Source organism: Pimephales promelas, chromosome 5, assembly GCF_988280905.1.
Source record: "Pimephales promelas chromosome 5, fPimPro1.hap1.1, whole genome shotgun sequence".
Taxonomy (NCBI): domain Eukaryota; kingdom Metazoa; phylum Chordata; class Actinopteri; order Cypriniformes; family Leuciscidae; genus Pimephales; species Pimephales promelas.
Genome location: NC_142773.1, coordinates 42,186,880 through 42,203,458, shown reverse-complemented (window position 1 = coordinate 42,203,458; position 16,579 = coordinate 42,186,880). Strand labels below are relative to the sequence as shown.

At 32.9% G+C, this 16,579-nt stretch overlaps 1 protein-coding gene across 4 annotated transcripts in view; it reads left to right on the top strand.

Annotated features, from left to right (window-relative positions):
• sbno2a (strawberry notch homolog 2a) overlaps window positions 1-16,579 on the top strand; it is a 50,797-nt gene that overhangs the window by 16,868 nt on the left and 17,350 nt on the right. For all 4 annotated transcript variants that reach the window (XM_039661156.2, XM_039661155.2, XM_039661157.2 and 1 more), the window contains exons 10-21: window positions 1,119-1,209; window positions 1,944-2,087; window positions 2,201-2,318; window positions 2,420-2,525; window positions 2,622-2,775; window positions 5,789-5,965; window positions 8,115-8,212; window positions 9,331-9,413; window positions 9,511-9,693; window positions 10,163-10,284; window positions 14,641-14,772; window positions 14,894-15,029. In XM_039661156.2, coding sequence (XP_039517090.2) covers window positions 1,119-1,209; window positions 1,944-2,087; window positions 2,201-2,318; window positions 2,420-2,525; window positions 2,622-2,775; window positions 5,789-5,965; window positions 8,115-8,212; window positions 9,331-9,413; window positions 9,511-9,693; window positions 10,163-10,284; window positions 14,641-14,772; window positions 14,894-15,029 — 1,544 coding nt within the window. The remainder of the gene's footprint in view (window positions 1-1,118; window positions 1,210-1,943; window positions 2,088-2,200; window positions 2,319-2,419; window positions 2,526-2,621; window positions 2,776-5,788; window positions 5,966-8,114; window positions 8,213-9,330; window positions 9,414-9,510; window positions 9,694-10,162; window positions 10,285-14,640; window positions 14,773-14,893; window positions 15,030-16,579) is intronic.

Sequence of the window (16,579 nt, the reverse complement as noted above, 5' to 3'; positions counted from 1 at the left end):
CAATTGGTACCAAGGGGCCCAAAGAGTGCCAAGAAAATATTCCCCACACCATGACACCACCACCACCAGCCTGAACCGTTGATACAAGGCAGGATGGATCCATGCTTTCATGTTGTAGACGCCAAATTCTGACCCTACCATCCGAATGTCGCAGCAGAAATCGAGACTCATCAGACCAGGCAACGTTTTTCCAATCTTCTATTGTCCAATTTCGATGAGCTTGTGCAAATTGTAGCCTCAGTTTCCTGTTCTTAGCTGAAAGGAGTGGCACCCGGTGTGGTCTTCTGCTGCTGTAGCCCATCTGCCTCAAAGTTCGACGTACTGTGCGTTCAGAGATGCTCTTCTGCCCACCTTGGTTGTAACGGGTGGTTATTTGAGTCACTGTTGCCCTTCTATCAGCTCGAACCAGTCTGGCCATTCTCCTCTGACCTCTGGCATCAACAAGGCATTTCCGCCCACAGAACTGCCGCTCACTGGATGTTTTTTCTTTTTCGGACCATTCTCTGTAAACCCTAGAGATGGTTGTGCGTGAAAATCCCAGTAGATTAGCAGTTTCTGAAATACTCAGACCAGCCCTTCTGGCACCAACAATCATGCCACGTTCAAAGTCACTCAAATCACCTTTCTTCCCCATACTGATGCTCGGTTTGAACTGCAGGAGATTGTCTTGACCATGTCTACATGCCTAAATGCACTGAGTTGCCGCCATGTGATTGGCTGCTTAGAAATTAAGTGTTAACGAGCAGTTGGACAGGTGTACCTAATAAAGTGGCCGGTGAGTGTAGATTGTTTCAAAGCAGCTTTGCAGTGATAACAGGAAACTTAAGTCGCAAGATTGATAGAAGACGACGAAGAGGAAGAATGAATGTAGAGCTGCTGGACTCTGGTGTCTGAACACAATTCGAACTTTGACAAACGCCACAGCGATTACAAAAATCTCGATAAGAGGGAGAGGAATTGAAGATCAAATAGGATTCAGGGAGTGAATTTTCAATCTACAGTGAAAATCGATCGGGTATGAACATGACGCTGGCGATAAGCGCGGGCCTTTAAAGTTTAAATGCTCCATTCATTATGATGACTTCATGCATAACAGAGGGAACTTGGTTATTTTTTAGGTTCAGTGTGTCTAATGATCTGAAGTACGATGCTGAGAGAGATCTCAAGGACATAGAAGCGCTCAACATCCCTGTGTTTGCTTTAAATAAGGTTTGTGAAATGAAACGTCACGGTTTTATCTACATCACTAGGGTTTTTACAGATGTGATGGAAGATTACAGTTAAAAGCTAGTATTTAAATCATAATTATAATAAATGATTGATTGATTATATGATACTATATGCTAATTATAATATAAAAAAAATATAGAAAAATTTAAATTGTATTTTTTTTTACATATTAAAAAGTTTTTTATTTCTTTATACGCATTAGTTTTAGTTTTATTAATTTTAATACTTCAACTTTATTTCATTTAGTTACAGACACAACATATTCTAATTTTCTTTTAGGTGCATCCATTTATTTTTTCTTCTATTTCAGCTTTATTTCAATTAGTGAAAATTATTTTTAATAGTTTAATTTATACATTTTCAATTTATAAGGTTATGGTTTGACTGGCAAAAAGTTTTAAAATTCATGCATTACGTCTTTTTGAATTAGCTTCTCTTGGATTCAATAACAAATACATTTTTAAGAGTTACTTGTCAATGTTGCTTGACGTAATCGACAAAACCATTATTTGAAGTGTTTAGTTACTTTCATAAGATCTATTTTGATTGCTTCCATAGACATCAGTGTTTATATCCGAACTATAAACTAAAATAAATCCCAGTAATTCTGTGGTAATTTGAATATTTATAACATGGTTTAAAAAGATGAGCAGATTGCACATGTGAATGTTGATTCCGGTGTAACAGTAATTAATCTTTTCCTCATCATACAGATTAAATACGGAGATACGGCTACCTCAGAGGGCGTTCTTTTCGCCACATACTCAGCGCTGATCGGAGAGAGCCAGGCCGGCGGGCAGCACCGCACCAGACTCAAACAGATCCTGGACTGGTGCAAACCCAACTTTGATGGGGTCGTATCCTTCACGTCCAGCGTCTATTTGAAATCTTACATTTGACGTGTTTTAAATGTGTATTAACAAAAGTATTGTAGTAGTGCTGTTGACCCTTGACCTTTAACCTCTGTCAGATTGTGTTTGACGAGTGCCATAAGGCTAAAAATGCGACTTCCACCAAGATGGGTAAAGCCGTCCTGGATTTGCAGAGCAAACTCCCCCGGGCGAGAGTAGTGTACGCCAGTGCCACAGGTGGGTGCTTTTAATAAATGGTTTCATTTATTAAAATCTCTTGGTCTTTGTGTATTCATGAGATCTAAGAGTTTCCTGCCTTTATCATTCTCGTTCTCTAGGTGCTTCTGAGCCAAAGAATATGATCTACATGAGCCGATTGGGGATCTGGGGGCAAGGAACACCGTTCAAGACCTTTGACGACTTCTTGCATGCAATTGAGAAGAGGTCAGAGGTCATCCCGAGCATCACAGTGACCATGGCTTAGATTGTTACTTTTACTCTTATAAACTCTTTGCTCAATGCTCACCTTGGTTCTTCCAGGGGTGTTGGTGCCATGGAGATTGTTGCAATGGATATGAAAGTGAGTGGCATGTACATTGCTCGGCAGCTGAGCTTTTCCGGCGTGTCCTTCCGGATAGAGGAGATTACACTGGACGAGGAGTTCAAACTGGTCTACAACAAAGCAGCTAGACTGGTGAGAGAAACCAGCTCTTATTTGATCAATTCTTTGGGTCGGTATATTTCACACAGATTTCTGCTCGTCGTTGTAAATCATAAACCATGTTTCCATCGACACTTTTTTTTATCCGAATTAAGTGATATCGAATGAAAAATGCCTTATGGAAACAGTAAAATTCGATGAAATTTCATGAAAATCGACTAAAATGAAATACGTTCGCTCTCATCGGATTTTCTCTTGATCGATATACGGCTAATGCGATAAAAGCTGATGGAAACGTTATTTGCCGAATAAATAATGAATTGCGATTAAGTTTTATGCCCTTTTATGGTTGCAAAACACGCCAGAAGACGAGTTCATTTCCGGCCAGTCTGTTTGCGCACACATGGCGGATGTCAACAAAGACAGATGTAAGTGGTCAAAGCAAAAAGATGCTTCAACCAAAGGGTTTCCGTAAACCACGATCTCCCAGAACTGATGGAGCGCTGTCGTTCCCACACCACAGTCATCTCCGCTGTCGTCGGGCATTTACGTGCATCGGCATCATCATAGCAATGTTTATAGCGTCGCTGTTTTCTTAGGTTAGTTTTGCTTGTTTTTACGTGGCTTGGTTGAATTGTGGTTGAATTAGTCGGCGTTGCTAACTAACACACCGTTGCCATGGACGCAGTTCAGAGACGGAACAGACTATTTTCTTTAGCAGAAGCAATACTCGTTTTTAAATCAATAAACTCGTCAACATTTTGTGTCAAATAATTGATTTATTTATTTATTTGGTTGATGAGCAGGATAATATATAGCGAGGCGGTTGTTATAGCGAATACAACCGCTTCAAACCGCCGCGCATACATTATCCCATACATATGTCGCTATCAACTGGCACATAATAAGCATTATCAGGCTTCAACTTGTGAATTTGTTGGTAGATGGCGCAATCCGTTTTGTCTAACAAAACTTTGTTCGCAAAAGTTTGCTTGAATGTTGTTCGATTCAGTGCGAAAATGAATGGAAACATCTTAAAATGTCTCAAATCAATTCGATATACCAATTTGATCGCAAAACAGCATGTGACGTCATTACGTGCAGGTTTTTATTCGCTTTAAAGACGTTTGATGGAGACACACTTTCACCAGCTTTATTCGCATGTGTTTTTTTTTTACCGAACTTCAGATAATTCGATTGACAAGTGGATGGAAACATGGCTATAGATGAAGTAGCATAGTAAAGATTACATTTAAATGAATGCATTAGTGTGAGAGAGAGCGATTGAGTGTGAATAGTGAACCTTTGTGTTTTAGTAACTGTGAAATGTAGTGTTTCCCCTACTATTGTTTTAGGGGGGCGGCCCGCCCCCCCAAAACGACCCCCCGCCCCCACTTAAATGCTGACGAAATCCAGTCATAAAAAAGGATTTTACTGTATATTTTCGAGGAATAAATAGAAAGCGGTTCAGTACACTTGAAATAAAATTCGTGCTATCATCATGACAAACACACAGAAACTCCAAAGGGCTTCACGGCAACCCGTCAAAATAAAAGTTCGGTTTAACTTGACAGAAATATATCACTGTTGTACGGTAGAAATACAGGGTGGCCGCGGGTCATTAAAAAGTATTAAATTGTCTTAAATTCAGATTGGAAAGGTCTTAAATATGTTTGTCATGTCAACGCAAAGATGCATCGTTCTGCCAGCCAGGTCGAATATTTTCTACGTAAGGGTACTATTCTGTTTATTTTTAAGTGTTTGTATTATTATTTTATACGGAAATCAATTATTTATAATTCTTATGATGAGAATAAAGTTAGGGTTAATTAAAATTAAGGAAAACAAATATTGATCTGAAATATAGCAAATTAATTTTAATTTATTAAATTAAAAGGCACAATTACCAAACATATCTCAAAGTCGTTTTATATTTTTATTAGTTTAATGAATAAACTAATTATATGAAACCATTATCAGTACACTATAAATAAACTGGTTCTATGCCTTTAATAAAACTAAATCTAAGCCTTTATCGATATACTTTATTATTTAAAACATACAAGACTTAAGACGTTCATAAAAATGCCTTCTATATTTCTTTTCACTCCACCACAGGCGACCGCATGTACGCAATTGACAATTGGTTATTGTCATTTTACCATTTCGAACAGACAAAATGTGTTTACTTGGAAATATTACTGTATATTTTCATTTTTAATTTCGTAAGTTTGGTCTTAAATTTAATTTAGAAGTGGTATTAAAAAGTCTTAAATTTTAATTGTTTATACCTGTAGCCACCCTGAAATAGGAAATGTCCAGATGTAATACGAATAAATTATGAATTTTTTAAACAAAACTGAACTTAAGGAATAATCCATGTTTTAATTTTAACAGTAAAGCTCATTGTGCAGCACATTATTTGACAAAGTTTATGATAAAATTTGTGTTTTATGGCTTAATTTTATTACCAGCAAAAACACAGAATTAGTGTGAATTTTTTTCATGTATCTATATATTTAAAAAAAATAATAATAATACATGATTTGAATTATTATACATTCTTTTTGATGTCTAATAATAAAAAAATTACATGCACGCTCTGCTACAGTAGCATGTAGTGTACTTTTATCCCCCCCCCCCTAAAAAAATCCTATGGGAAACACTGAAATATATACTAGAACCTTTCAGTTTGTAAGCTATTTTATTGATAAATCAAAGAAAAGAGTTTACAGTGCATTTCTGCACCGCTGAATGATTCTGTGTGTCGCTATTGTCTGCTTTATTACTTCTGAAGACATTATGACTAACAGAAGATGTGTGCGGCTGATGCTCGTTTGGTTATGAACAGCTCGTGCAAGTGTGTGTTGTGTGGTCCACCTCTGGTTGCAGTTTCGCTTGTCGCCAGAGGGGGTGTAGTTCTGCAAAAAAATCTTGCACAATGCACCTTTCAGATGCAATTTCTAATGTATCCAGATGAATGTAGACGTAACCTAAGTCAGTCTGCCATGATTTGTCCACTGATTAGCCTTCTTCCTCTCTGTAGTGGGCTGAGGCTCTGGAGTTGTTCACCCGAGCTGCAGACACGCTGGGTCTGGCCTCCCGGAAGTCTCTCTGGGGTCAGTTCTGGGCGTCACACCAGAGGTTTTTCAAGTACCTCTGCATCGCCGCTAAAGTCCGTCGCCTGGTCGAGCTCGCTCAAATTGAGATGCAACACGGCAACGTGAGTCGGGATTAATGTTTGTGCTTTTGCTTGTTATATAAACCCATAGAAAGGTTTTACTATTCAGGTACAAGGTCCTTTAAGTGCTTTGACCTTCTGAAATGCAAGTCCTGGAAACCCCTTGTGAATAAAAGGTACTTGAGAAGTGCCTGAATTATTGAAAGACAATATATGTGAAATTAGTGTTCAATTTGATTGATAAAACAATCTTTTCATGTAAAATTAATGATGCAGCCCGACTGATAATAGAGACGGATGTGGATGTGAGTGTGATATTGCTCATAAATATCCTAGTATATGATACAGCTTTCATTCTTCAGGTCAATCATATATTCATGAGAAAAACAATTTGAACAAGCAAAGCCATATCTTATCATAGTGTCCTTTCAATGGTAACTTTACCACAGTCATTGCATTTGCTGTACTTAATTTGTGTGATTTTGTTTTGTTAGTTCATTTTTATTAATTCATTAACCTTTTTTTTAGAATTTGACAGGCATGTGAGATCTCTTGTGATCCAAAAAAACTAAAAAGTAGTGCTTGAAAAGTACTAAAATCTTGGAATTTAATTGTACGAACCCTGACTGTTTTAAATGTAAAAGGTTTTAAATATCCTTACCCTTAATACGGCTGCAAGATTAATCGAAATTAAACCAAAATTGGCTTAGAGCGATAGTCAAATCGCAAAGTCTGTGATTTAATTAAATAAATGTATGCGATGCGTGTTTCAGAGTGAAGCGCGGCATTGTGTTTATTTACACACTCGGTGTATCAGATCGTCTCTGATCCATACGAACTCCATCTTTGCATCTGCTCTGTATTTGTTGCGTGGAATGTATAACATACGGCAACAACTTCCGATTATAAGCTCTTATAAACAGACCGTTATCAACAATAGAGAAGGCTTTCCCACAAAATAAAAGCTTGATTATTTAAATTTTGCTGATAATTTACTCGCCCCCATGTCATCCAAGATGTCCATGTCTTTCTTTCTTCAGTCGAAAAGAAATTAAGGTTTTTGATGAAAATATTCCTGGATTTTTCTCCATATAATGGACTTCAATGGGGACCAAACGGTTCAAGATCCAAAAGAAACTTTCAGTACAAACTGCAAACTTGTTCAAAGGGCTTTAAACGATTCCAGACGATAAATAAGGGTCTTATCAAGCGAAACGAGCGGCCATTTAAAAAAAAAAAAAACAAAGTTTAAGTTTTATAAGCTCAAATGCTCGCCTTGCTCTGTTCTGTGGTGCACGTTCGTGACTTTCCTGTTCGAACTCGTTCAACAAAATGAACAAATCTTTTTCCGAATCAATTCGTTCGTTTCTTTCGCCGAATGAACCAAATGACTCGGAAAAAGATTTGTTCATTTTGATGAACGAGTTCGAACAGGAGTGCGTTACAGAACAGAGCAAGGCGAGCATTTGAGCTTATAAAACTTTGTTATTTATTTATAAAACGTTTCGCTAGATAAGACCCTTATTCATCGTTTGGAATCGTTTAAAGCCCTTTAAACAAGTTTGCAGTTTGTACTTAAAGGTCTTTTGGACCTTGAACCGTTTGGACCCCATTGAAGTCCATTATATGCAGAAAATCCTGGAATGTTTTCCTCAAAAACCTTAATTTCTTTTCTACTGAAGAAAGAAAGACATGGACATCTTGGATGACATGGGGGTGAGTAAATTATCAGCAAACGTTTTTTATAAAGTGAACTACTCCTTTAATGTTTAAAAAATGAAGACATAAAGCCTTAAATATTAATATTGTGATTTACAGCTGTATTGTAAAATAAAATGATCTCTTATGAGATATATTACAATAGTAAGATTTCTTATGTTATTAGTAACATTTTATTTAGTAATAATGATCGTAAATGGGGATGATAAAAATAATAATTATCATTGTTGTTATTATTAATATATAATAATATATAAATGCATAATCACAGCATTTTTGGCAAAATTATGCATCCCGACAGACAAGCACAGCAAACCTGGAGCTTTTTTTTAAATTAACTTTTATTGTTCAGCCCTGCTTAATATTCCCAGACATCTGGAAAGGTAAATTAATTTTTAAAAGTGTGGAAACCATGTTTTAAGTGTTTCACTAATTGTGTAAAATGGCCTCTCTCCCATGTCATCTGAAACAGTGCATCGTGATTGGCCTGCAGTCCACCGGAGAGGCTCGCACTCGAGAGGTCCTGGACGAGAACGATGGACACCTGGACAGATTCGTCTCCGCTGCTGAGTGAGTGCGCCGAAACTCTTCAAAGCTAGCCATTTTCAATCAGTGCACAACAAGAATAAGGAGCAAGAATATTTTCATACTCATAAAGCGTGTTCAGACCTTTATTTTGAAATAGCAGTGAACATGAAAAATCATGAAAAAAAAGTTAGAAACCTCAGTTTGATTTCATGCCAAGAGGTCAAAAGATTGCATCCATTCAATTATTTTAGAAATAAAGGTCTGAAAATGTTTTAAATAATACGAAAAAAAAATAATAGGTTCACCATTTGTGTTATGGCAATAAGCTATAATTCTTTGTATGTGATTCCTAGAGGTTAAATTCATATCAAAATCTGCCAAACTTCCCATACTACTTCTGAATAGGATTTCTACTTCATAAATTGTGTGAAATTTGTGAAAATAATGGTTCAGATCACTCAAAACACATATGGAAATGGAGGCGCCCTTATATGGGCTGTAATGGAGTCTGGTTGTGCCCTAGTGGAAGCGTTCGGTACTGCGCCCAAACTAAATCTCACTGAAAGCTCATTTTTTGAGATATCAACCTAAAATTTGAAACACAACTTGCTTTGATTTTTCTGCAGTTTTAGAGTAGCCCAGGTTTTGAAAATATATATTTTATATAAAATATGAATAATTAGTTTTTACATTGTACATTTCTATAAAACTCAAACTTCTATAACTTTTTTTCTGTTTCACTTTCTTAGTTTATTTCACTTCGAGAAAAATCTGCCAAATGTTTTCTTTAAAACGAGACCAATCTTACGTCTATTTTCCAAAGCATTCTTGAATTACAACCATTTAAGTTTGAAATGAGCATTTCCATGTCTAGAGGTTTAAGAGGTTAATTTTCACAAATCATCAGAAATATTGCCAACTTGTGCGTCTCAAGCGCCTCTTTACACTCGTCCTAATGCCATTTAGGTGTCCGTGGATTTGCCTGTATTTGGTGTTGAAAATGGAAACGTTTTTAGACAATGAACACTTATGTCTCAAAAATCGAACAGGATTTTTTCACAAAAGTGACAGTCCTAATGGAAATCTCCAACAAATCACCAATAGGCCAATCAGAATTTATGCTCTGTGATTATGAGATTTGTGTGTTTTTGTCATGTTAGGGGTGTTTTCCAGTCATTAGTGCAGAAACACTTCCCAACACAGAAACCCAAAAGAGAGAAATGTGCCGCAAGCAAGAGGAAACGTGAGACACATCTTATTATCCTTTGAAGATTTGTGCCGGGTTAAACCTGGGTTTTTGTCATGAATATTTTCTGATCCCGTTTCTTTGTTTTCTGAAGGAAAGCCCAGAGGACGGACTGCAAAATTCCCGAAGCACTGTGTGGAAGTGGGCGGGGTTATTAAAATCAGCGACGACTCCGACACCGACTCAGATGAGCTCGACAGCGAATCGAACTCCTCCCCTGAATCACTACAGGACAATGATGATGTGATTTTCGTGAACCAAATCAACGGGCCTGCTGGTATGTTGACTTAAATGCAAGATAAAATCACAATTTCGATCTATTTGTTGAGTCTTAGAGTGTTTCTCTTTGTGCGACACGGAAGTGATTTAAACTGCAATTCATTGACTGGCCACTAGAGGCTCCAAAACCGAGTCAATCCCATAGACCCCCAAATTCAACAGCAGAATGATCCAAAAAGTGGTTTTGGTCTATATAGCTAATTTTGCCCTTCATGTCAACTGTGAGGGGGGTGATTATTTCATTTTTATAACTTGTACATTTAAATTATATTATACCGTTGTTTTTTTCTGGTCTCTTGCACATTATAGTCACGGTGTGTTTTAGAAGAATGTTATGTTCATTCAGGGATTGAAGGAGTGCAGATGCAGCTTATTAAATCAGGCCTAATTTCTGTCTAGACGGCTAAACCACACAGGAGTGATTAAAGTGCTGAAGTCATCCTGTGTGTGCGTGTGTGTGTTTTCAGCTAAACTAGAAGAACTCAAGCTGAGGCTGCTGGGTAAAATAGCAGAGCTGGGCAAAGAGCTGCCACTCAACACTCTTGACGAGCTGATTGACAGGTTTGGAGGACCAGAGAAGGTGTCAGAGGTGAGAATCACCAATAATGCATTGTGTTGAGTCTCACCAGTATATGTTTGAAACTAATCTTACATTAATATTAGATTCAAACGGCCACATTGATTAGTATATTACTGACTAACACTTAGGCCTCATTTACACTGGTTCAAGTGACCCAATTCTGATTTTTCTGATCGGATTTGACCCATGTGAAATAAATGAATTATGAAATAAATCTGATATTAACACAAATTGGATATTCGAGTCGTACATCATTGAAAAAGGGACAGTGGCGAATCAACAACCGTGATCACATGACTCAATAGCGCAGTGGAGTGCCTTGGGTTGTTTCGTCAAGTGTATAGTGTAAATGCAGATATCAGATATGGATCACTTTTGAAAGATGAATAAAAAAGCTGATATAGTCACCAAATCGTAATTGGGCATCAAGACCTGCATTGTAAATTTCGGCCTAATATATAATAATAATAAGGCGTTTTTATCAGTTCACAAGAAAACAGTCGTGTTTACCAAACAGTTTTCACTCAGAGTTTGTGTTTTGTTATTTTAATCTGTTTAAAATCACCTTCGTTCATTATTATAAAGCTTTCTTTTTTTAATTATAAAATATTTTAAACAATTAGGTATAAATAAAATAAATGTCCTTAAAACTAACTGATGTAAAAAAGGAGGTACTAAAATGACTGAAAATAAAACTGAAATAAATATAAATTATGTAAAAAAAAAATAAAAATAGGAAAATGACAAAACAAAAAAAATAATTAACAAAATGTCATATTAAAATGAAGATATACAAATAAAAAACTATTTCATATTAAAATGAAGATATACAAATAAAAACTATTTCATATTAAAATGAAGATATACAAATAAAAACTATTTCATATTAAAATGAAGATATACAAATAAAAACTATTTCATATTAAAATGAAGATATACAAATAAAAGCTATTTCATATTAAAATGAAGATATACAAATAAAAACTATTTCATATTAAAATGAAGATATACAAATAAAAGCTATTTCATATTAAAATGAAGATATACAAATAAAAGCTATTTCATATTAAAATGAAGATATACAAATAAAAGCTATTTCATATTAAAATGAAGATATACAAATAAAAGCTATTTCATATTAAAATGAAGATATACAAATAAAAACTATTTCATATTAAAATGAAGATATACAAATAAAAACTATTTGATATTAAAATGAAGATATACAAATAAAAACTATTTCATATTAAAATGAAGATATACAAATAAAAACTATTTCATATTAAAATGAAGATATACAAATAAAAGCTATTTCATATTAAAATGAAGATATACAAATAAAAGCTATTTCATATTAAAATGAAGATATACAAATAAAAGCTATTTCATATTAAAATGAAGATATACAAATAAAAGCTATTTCATATTAAAATGAAGATATACAAATAAAAGCTATTTCATATTAAAATGAAGATATACAAATAAAAGCTATTTCATATTAAAATGAAGATATACAAATAAAAGCTATTTCATATTAAAATGAAGATATACAAATAAAAGCTATTTCATATTAAAATGAAGATATACAAATAAAAACTATTTCATATTAAAATGAAGATATACAAAATAAAAGCTATTTCATATTAAAATGAAGATATACAAATAAAAACTATTTCATATTAAAATGAAGATATACAAAATAAAAGCTATTTCATATTAAAATGAAGATATACAAATAAAAACTATTTCATATTAAAATGAAGATATACAAATAAAAACTATTTCATATTAAAATGAAGATATACAAATAAAAGCTATTTCATATTAAAATGAAGATATACAAATAAAAGCTATTTCATATTAAAATGAAGATATACAAATAAAAGCTATTTCATATTAAAATGAAGATATACAAATAAAAGCTATTTCATATTAAAATGAAGATATACAAATAAAAGCTATTTCATATTAAAATGAAGATATACAAATAAAAGCTATTTCATATTAAAATGAAGATATACAAATAAAAGCTATTTCATATTAAAATGAAGATATACAAATAAAAGCTAAAAACTATTTCATATTAAAATGAAGATATACAAATAAAAACTATTTCATATTAAAATGAAGATATACAAATAAAAGCTATTTCATATTAAAATGAAGATATAGCCTACAAATAAAAGCTATTTCATATTAAAATGAAGATATACAAATAAAAACTATTTCATATTAAAATGAAGATATACAAATAAAAACGATTTCATATTAAAATGAAGATATACAAATAAAAGCTATTTCATATTAAAATGAAGATATACAAATCAAAGCTATTTCATATTAAAATGAAGATATACAAAATAAAAGCTATTTCATATTAAAATGAAGATATACAAATAAAAACTATTTCATATTAAAATGAAGATATACAAATAAAAGCTATTTCATATTAAAATGAAGATATACAAATAAAAACTATTTCATATTAAAATGAAGATATACAAATAAAAGCTATTTCATATTAAAATGAAGATCTACAAATAAAAGCTATTTCATATTAAAATGAAGATATACAAATAAAAACTATTTCATATTAAAATGAAGATATACAAAATAAAAGCTATTTCATATTAAAATGAAGATATACAAAATAAAAGCTATTTCATATTAAAATGAAGATATACAAATAAAAGCTATTTCATATTAAAATGAAGATATACAAATAAAAACTATTTCATATTAAAATGAAGATATACAAATAAAAACTATTTCATATTAAAATGAAGATATACAAATAAAAGCTATTTCATATTAAAATGAAGATATACAAATAAAAGCTATTTCATATTAAAATGAAGATATACAAAATAAAAGCTATTTCATATTAAAATGAAGATGTACAAATAAAAACTATTTCATATTAAAATAAGGATATACAAATAAAAACTATTTCATATTAAAATGAAGATATACAAATAAAAACTATTTCATATTAAAATGAAGATATACAAATAAAAACTATTTCATATTAAAATGAAGATATACAAATAAAAGCTATTTCATATTAAAATGAAGATATACAAATAAAAGCTATTTCATATTAAAATGAAGATATACAAATAAAAGCTATTTCATATTAAAATGAAGATATACAAATAAAAACGATTTCATATTAAAATGAAGATATACAAATAAAAGCTATTTCATATTAAAATGAAGATATACAAATAAAAACTATTTCATATTAAAATAAAGATATAAAAATAAAAACTATTTGATATTAAAATGAAGATATACAAATAAAAGCTATTTCATATTAAAATGAAGATATACAAATAAAAGCTATTTCATATTAAAATGAAGATATACAAAATAAAAGCTATTTCATATTAAAATGAAGATGTACAAATAAAAACTATTTCATATTAAAATAAGGATATACAAATAAAAACTATTTCATATTAAAATGAAGATATACAAATAAAAACTATTTCATATTAAAATGAAGATATACAAATAAAAACTATTTCATATTAAAATGAAGATATACAAATAAAAGCTATTTCATATTAAAATGAAGATATACAAATAAAAGCTATTTCATATTAAAATGAAGATATACAAATAAAAACTATTTCATATTAAAATGAAGATATACAAATAAAAACGATTTCATATTAAAATGAAGATATACAAATAAAAGCTATTTCATATTAAAATGAAGATATACAAATAAAAACTATTTCATATTAAAATAAAGATATAAAAATAAAAACTATTTGATATTAAAATGAAGATATACAAAGAAAAACTATTTCATATTAAAATGAAGATATACAAATAAAAGCTATTTCATATTAAAATGAAAATATACAAATAAAAACTATTTCATATTAAAATGAAGATATACAAATAAAAACTATTTCATATTAAAATGAAGATATACAAATAAAAACTATTTGATATTAAAATGAAGATATACAAATAAAAACTATTTCATATTAAAATGAAGATATACAAATAAAAGCTATTTCATATTAAAATGAAAATATACAAATAAAAACTATTTCATATTAAAATGAAGATATACAAATAAAAACTATTTCATATTAAAATGAAGATATACAAATAAAAACTATTTCATATTAAAATAAAGATATACAAATAAAAACTTTCATATTAAAATGAGGATATACAAATAAAAGCTATTTCAAAATATTAATAAATACTTTAATGAAATATAAATAATACTGTAATAGTGCTCTTATAGTTTAGTTTGAGACACTTGATGCCTGTTCACATCATGCTATGACAAAATGCTAAATGTGTGTGTCTCTGTGTCCGTGTCTGTGTGTGTGTGTGTAGATGACGGGTCGAAAGGGACGTGTGGTGAGGCGTCCTGATGGCAGCGTGCGATATGAGACCCGAGCGGAGCAGGGCCTGACCATCGACCATGTCAACGTCAGAGAGAAAGAGCGCTTCATGACAGGAGAAAAGGTGACGACCTCTGACCTACAAACACACAACACGACCCAGAGCGGGATTCAGGATATTTGTGGCATATAATGAAGTGTTCATATATCTAATGCAAGTCATCCTGTGTGTGTTTCTCTCGCAGCTGATAGCCATCATCTCTGAAGCGGCTAGTTCGGGTATTTCTCTACAGGCGGACAAACGTGTGCAGAACCGCAGGAGAAGAGTTCACATGACCTTAGAGCTGCCGTGGAGCGCAGACCGCGCCATCCAGCAGTTCGGTGAGTGTGTGTGTGTGTGTGTGTGTGTTTGAGCCAGTCCTAGAGCTCCTCTTGCACGATTCTGTTGGAGACGTCCGATAGATTTCTTAATCTCATATTTATCATATGTGAAAAATATGATACACCGGTGTTTACCAGATGTGAAGTTAATATATCTATCATCTCGAAAAATGAGAATATGGTGCAAAAGTTCATTTATTTCAGTAATTCAACTTAAAAGGTGAAACTAATATATTCATGCCTGATAGCACTCCGGCGCCACGCCGGATTTCCGGCGTTCATACGTGTCTGGGGGAAAAAAAAAAAAAAAAAAAAAAACAGGTTCGCGCACTAAACCATAGACATGTATATATTATGTCTATGCATTAAACCACATATGTAACCTTACTTCAGCCAATCGGCAATAGGGTAGAGGCTGGTCTTGGGTTTTGGCCAATCAAATTGAATCAGTAGTCACTTCACGTGCGATCAGTTTTTTGTGCGTTTTCCACACTGGCAGCGCGAAATATAGCCGAAGTCATGGAGCGCAAGTTTATGAAGCCGGGGGAAGACACCAAACTTGTCGATAAAGGCATAAAGAATAAATGGCGCTGGTCTTGGATAGAAGAGGTGGGTAGAGACGAAAAGCCCTTTGGAAGCTGGTGTCAAAAACTCCGGCAACCAGGAGCATGTTTCTGCACTTTGTGTGCAAGGAAAATATTATATGGAACTAGCGGGAAAAAAGTGCTGCCACGGCACGAGTTAGACCCTAGTCATCAAGCAGCTGTCCGAGCGATTCAACACACCTCACGTTTGCCGGGGCCGGGGGCAACAGCCACAGCAGATATCCGACCCTCAATGACCGATCGTGTGGCTGATTTAAAAATTCGCTTGTGCTCCTTCATTGCCGAGTTCGATCTGTCATTTACAATCGCTCATCCACTCGTCACTCTGTGTCAGAAATTAGCGGAGGATAAACTCGCCCTAACGCATCTGTCTGTTTCGAGGCAGCAACCTCAAACAAATAGTAACAATTTCAACATATGCATGAAAAAAACGAATTATTAAAAATGATCAATATATGATAACGATATTCAAAAAAGGGATGGGCACCCCTCCAGCACATGCACACACAAACACACAGGCTACATAACATGTGAGCAAAGAGGAGCAGCATGACGCTTAAATATAAGTAAAAAAATAAAAATAAAAAATAAACATAAAATATACGTTTCACATTTGTTTTTAATAATATTACATTACTTATTTTTATTATTTCATATATGTTGAGTAGGCTATGAAAAGGGAACCGCATGAGATTAGTAAGATAGGATCAAAATTCAAAAGCTGCCCAATATCGGAAAATATTTGGAGTGCGTCAGACATGATTTTGACCACTTATTAAGTTTTGTTTTGTAGAAAGCTTGTAAATTTCGTTTCATATAAATTGTATCTTCATTTTAATAAATGTTTCATCGACAAATTGACTGGATTAATACATTAGAAGTAAATATCAGACAATATAATCAGGACACAGAGGCGCGCAGGTGAACCGGAGCGCGTCTCATAAT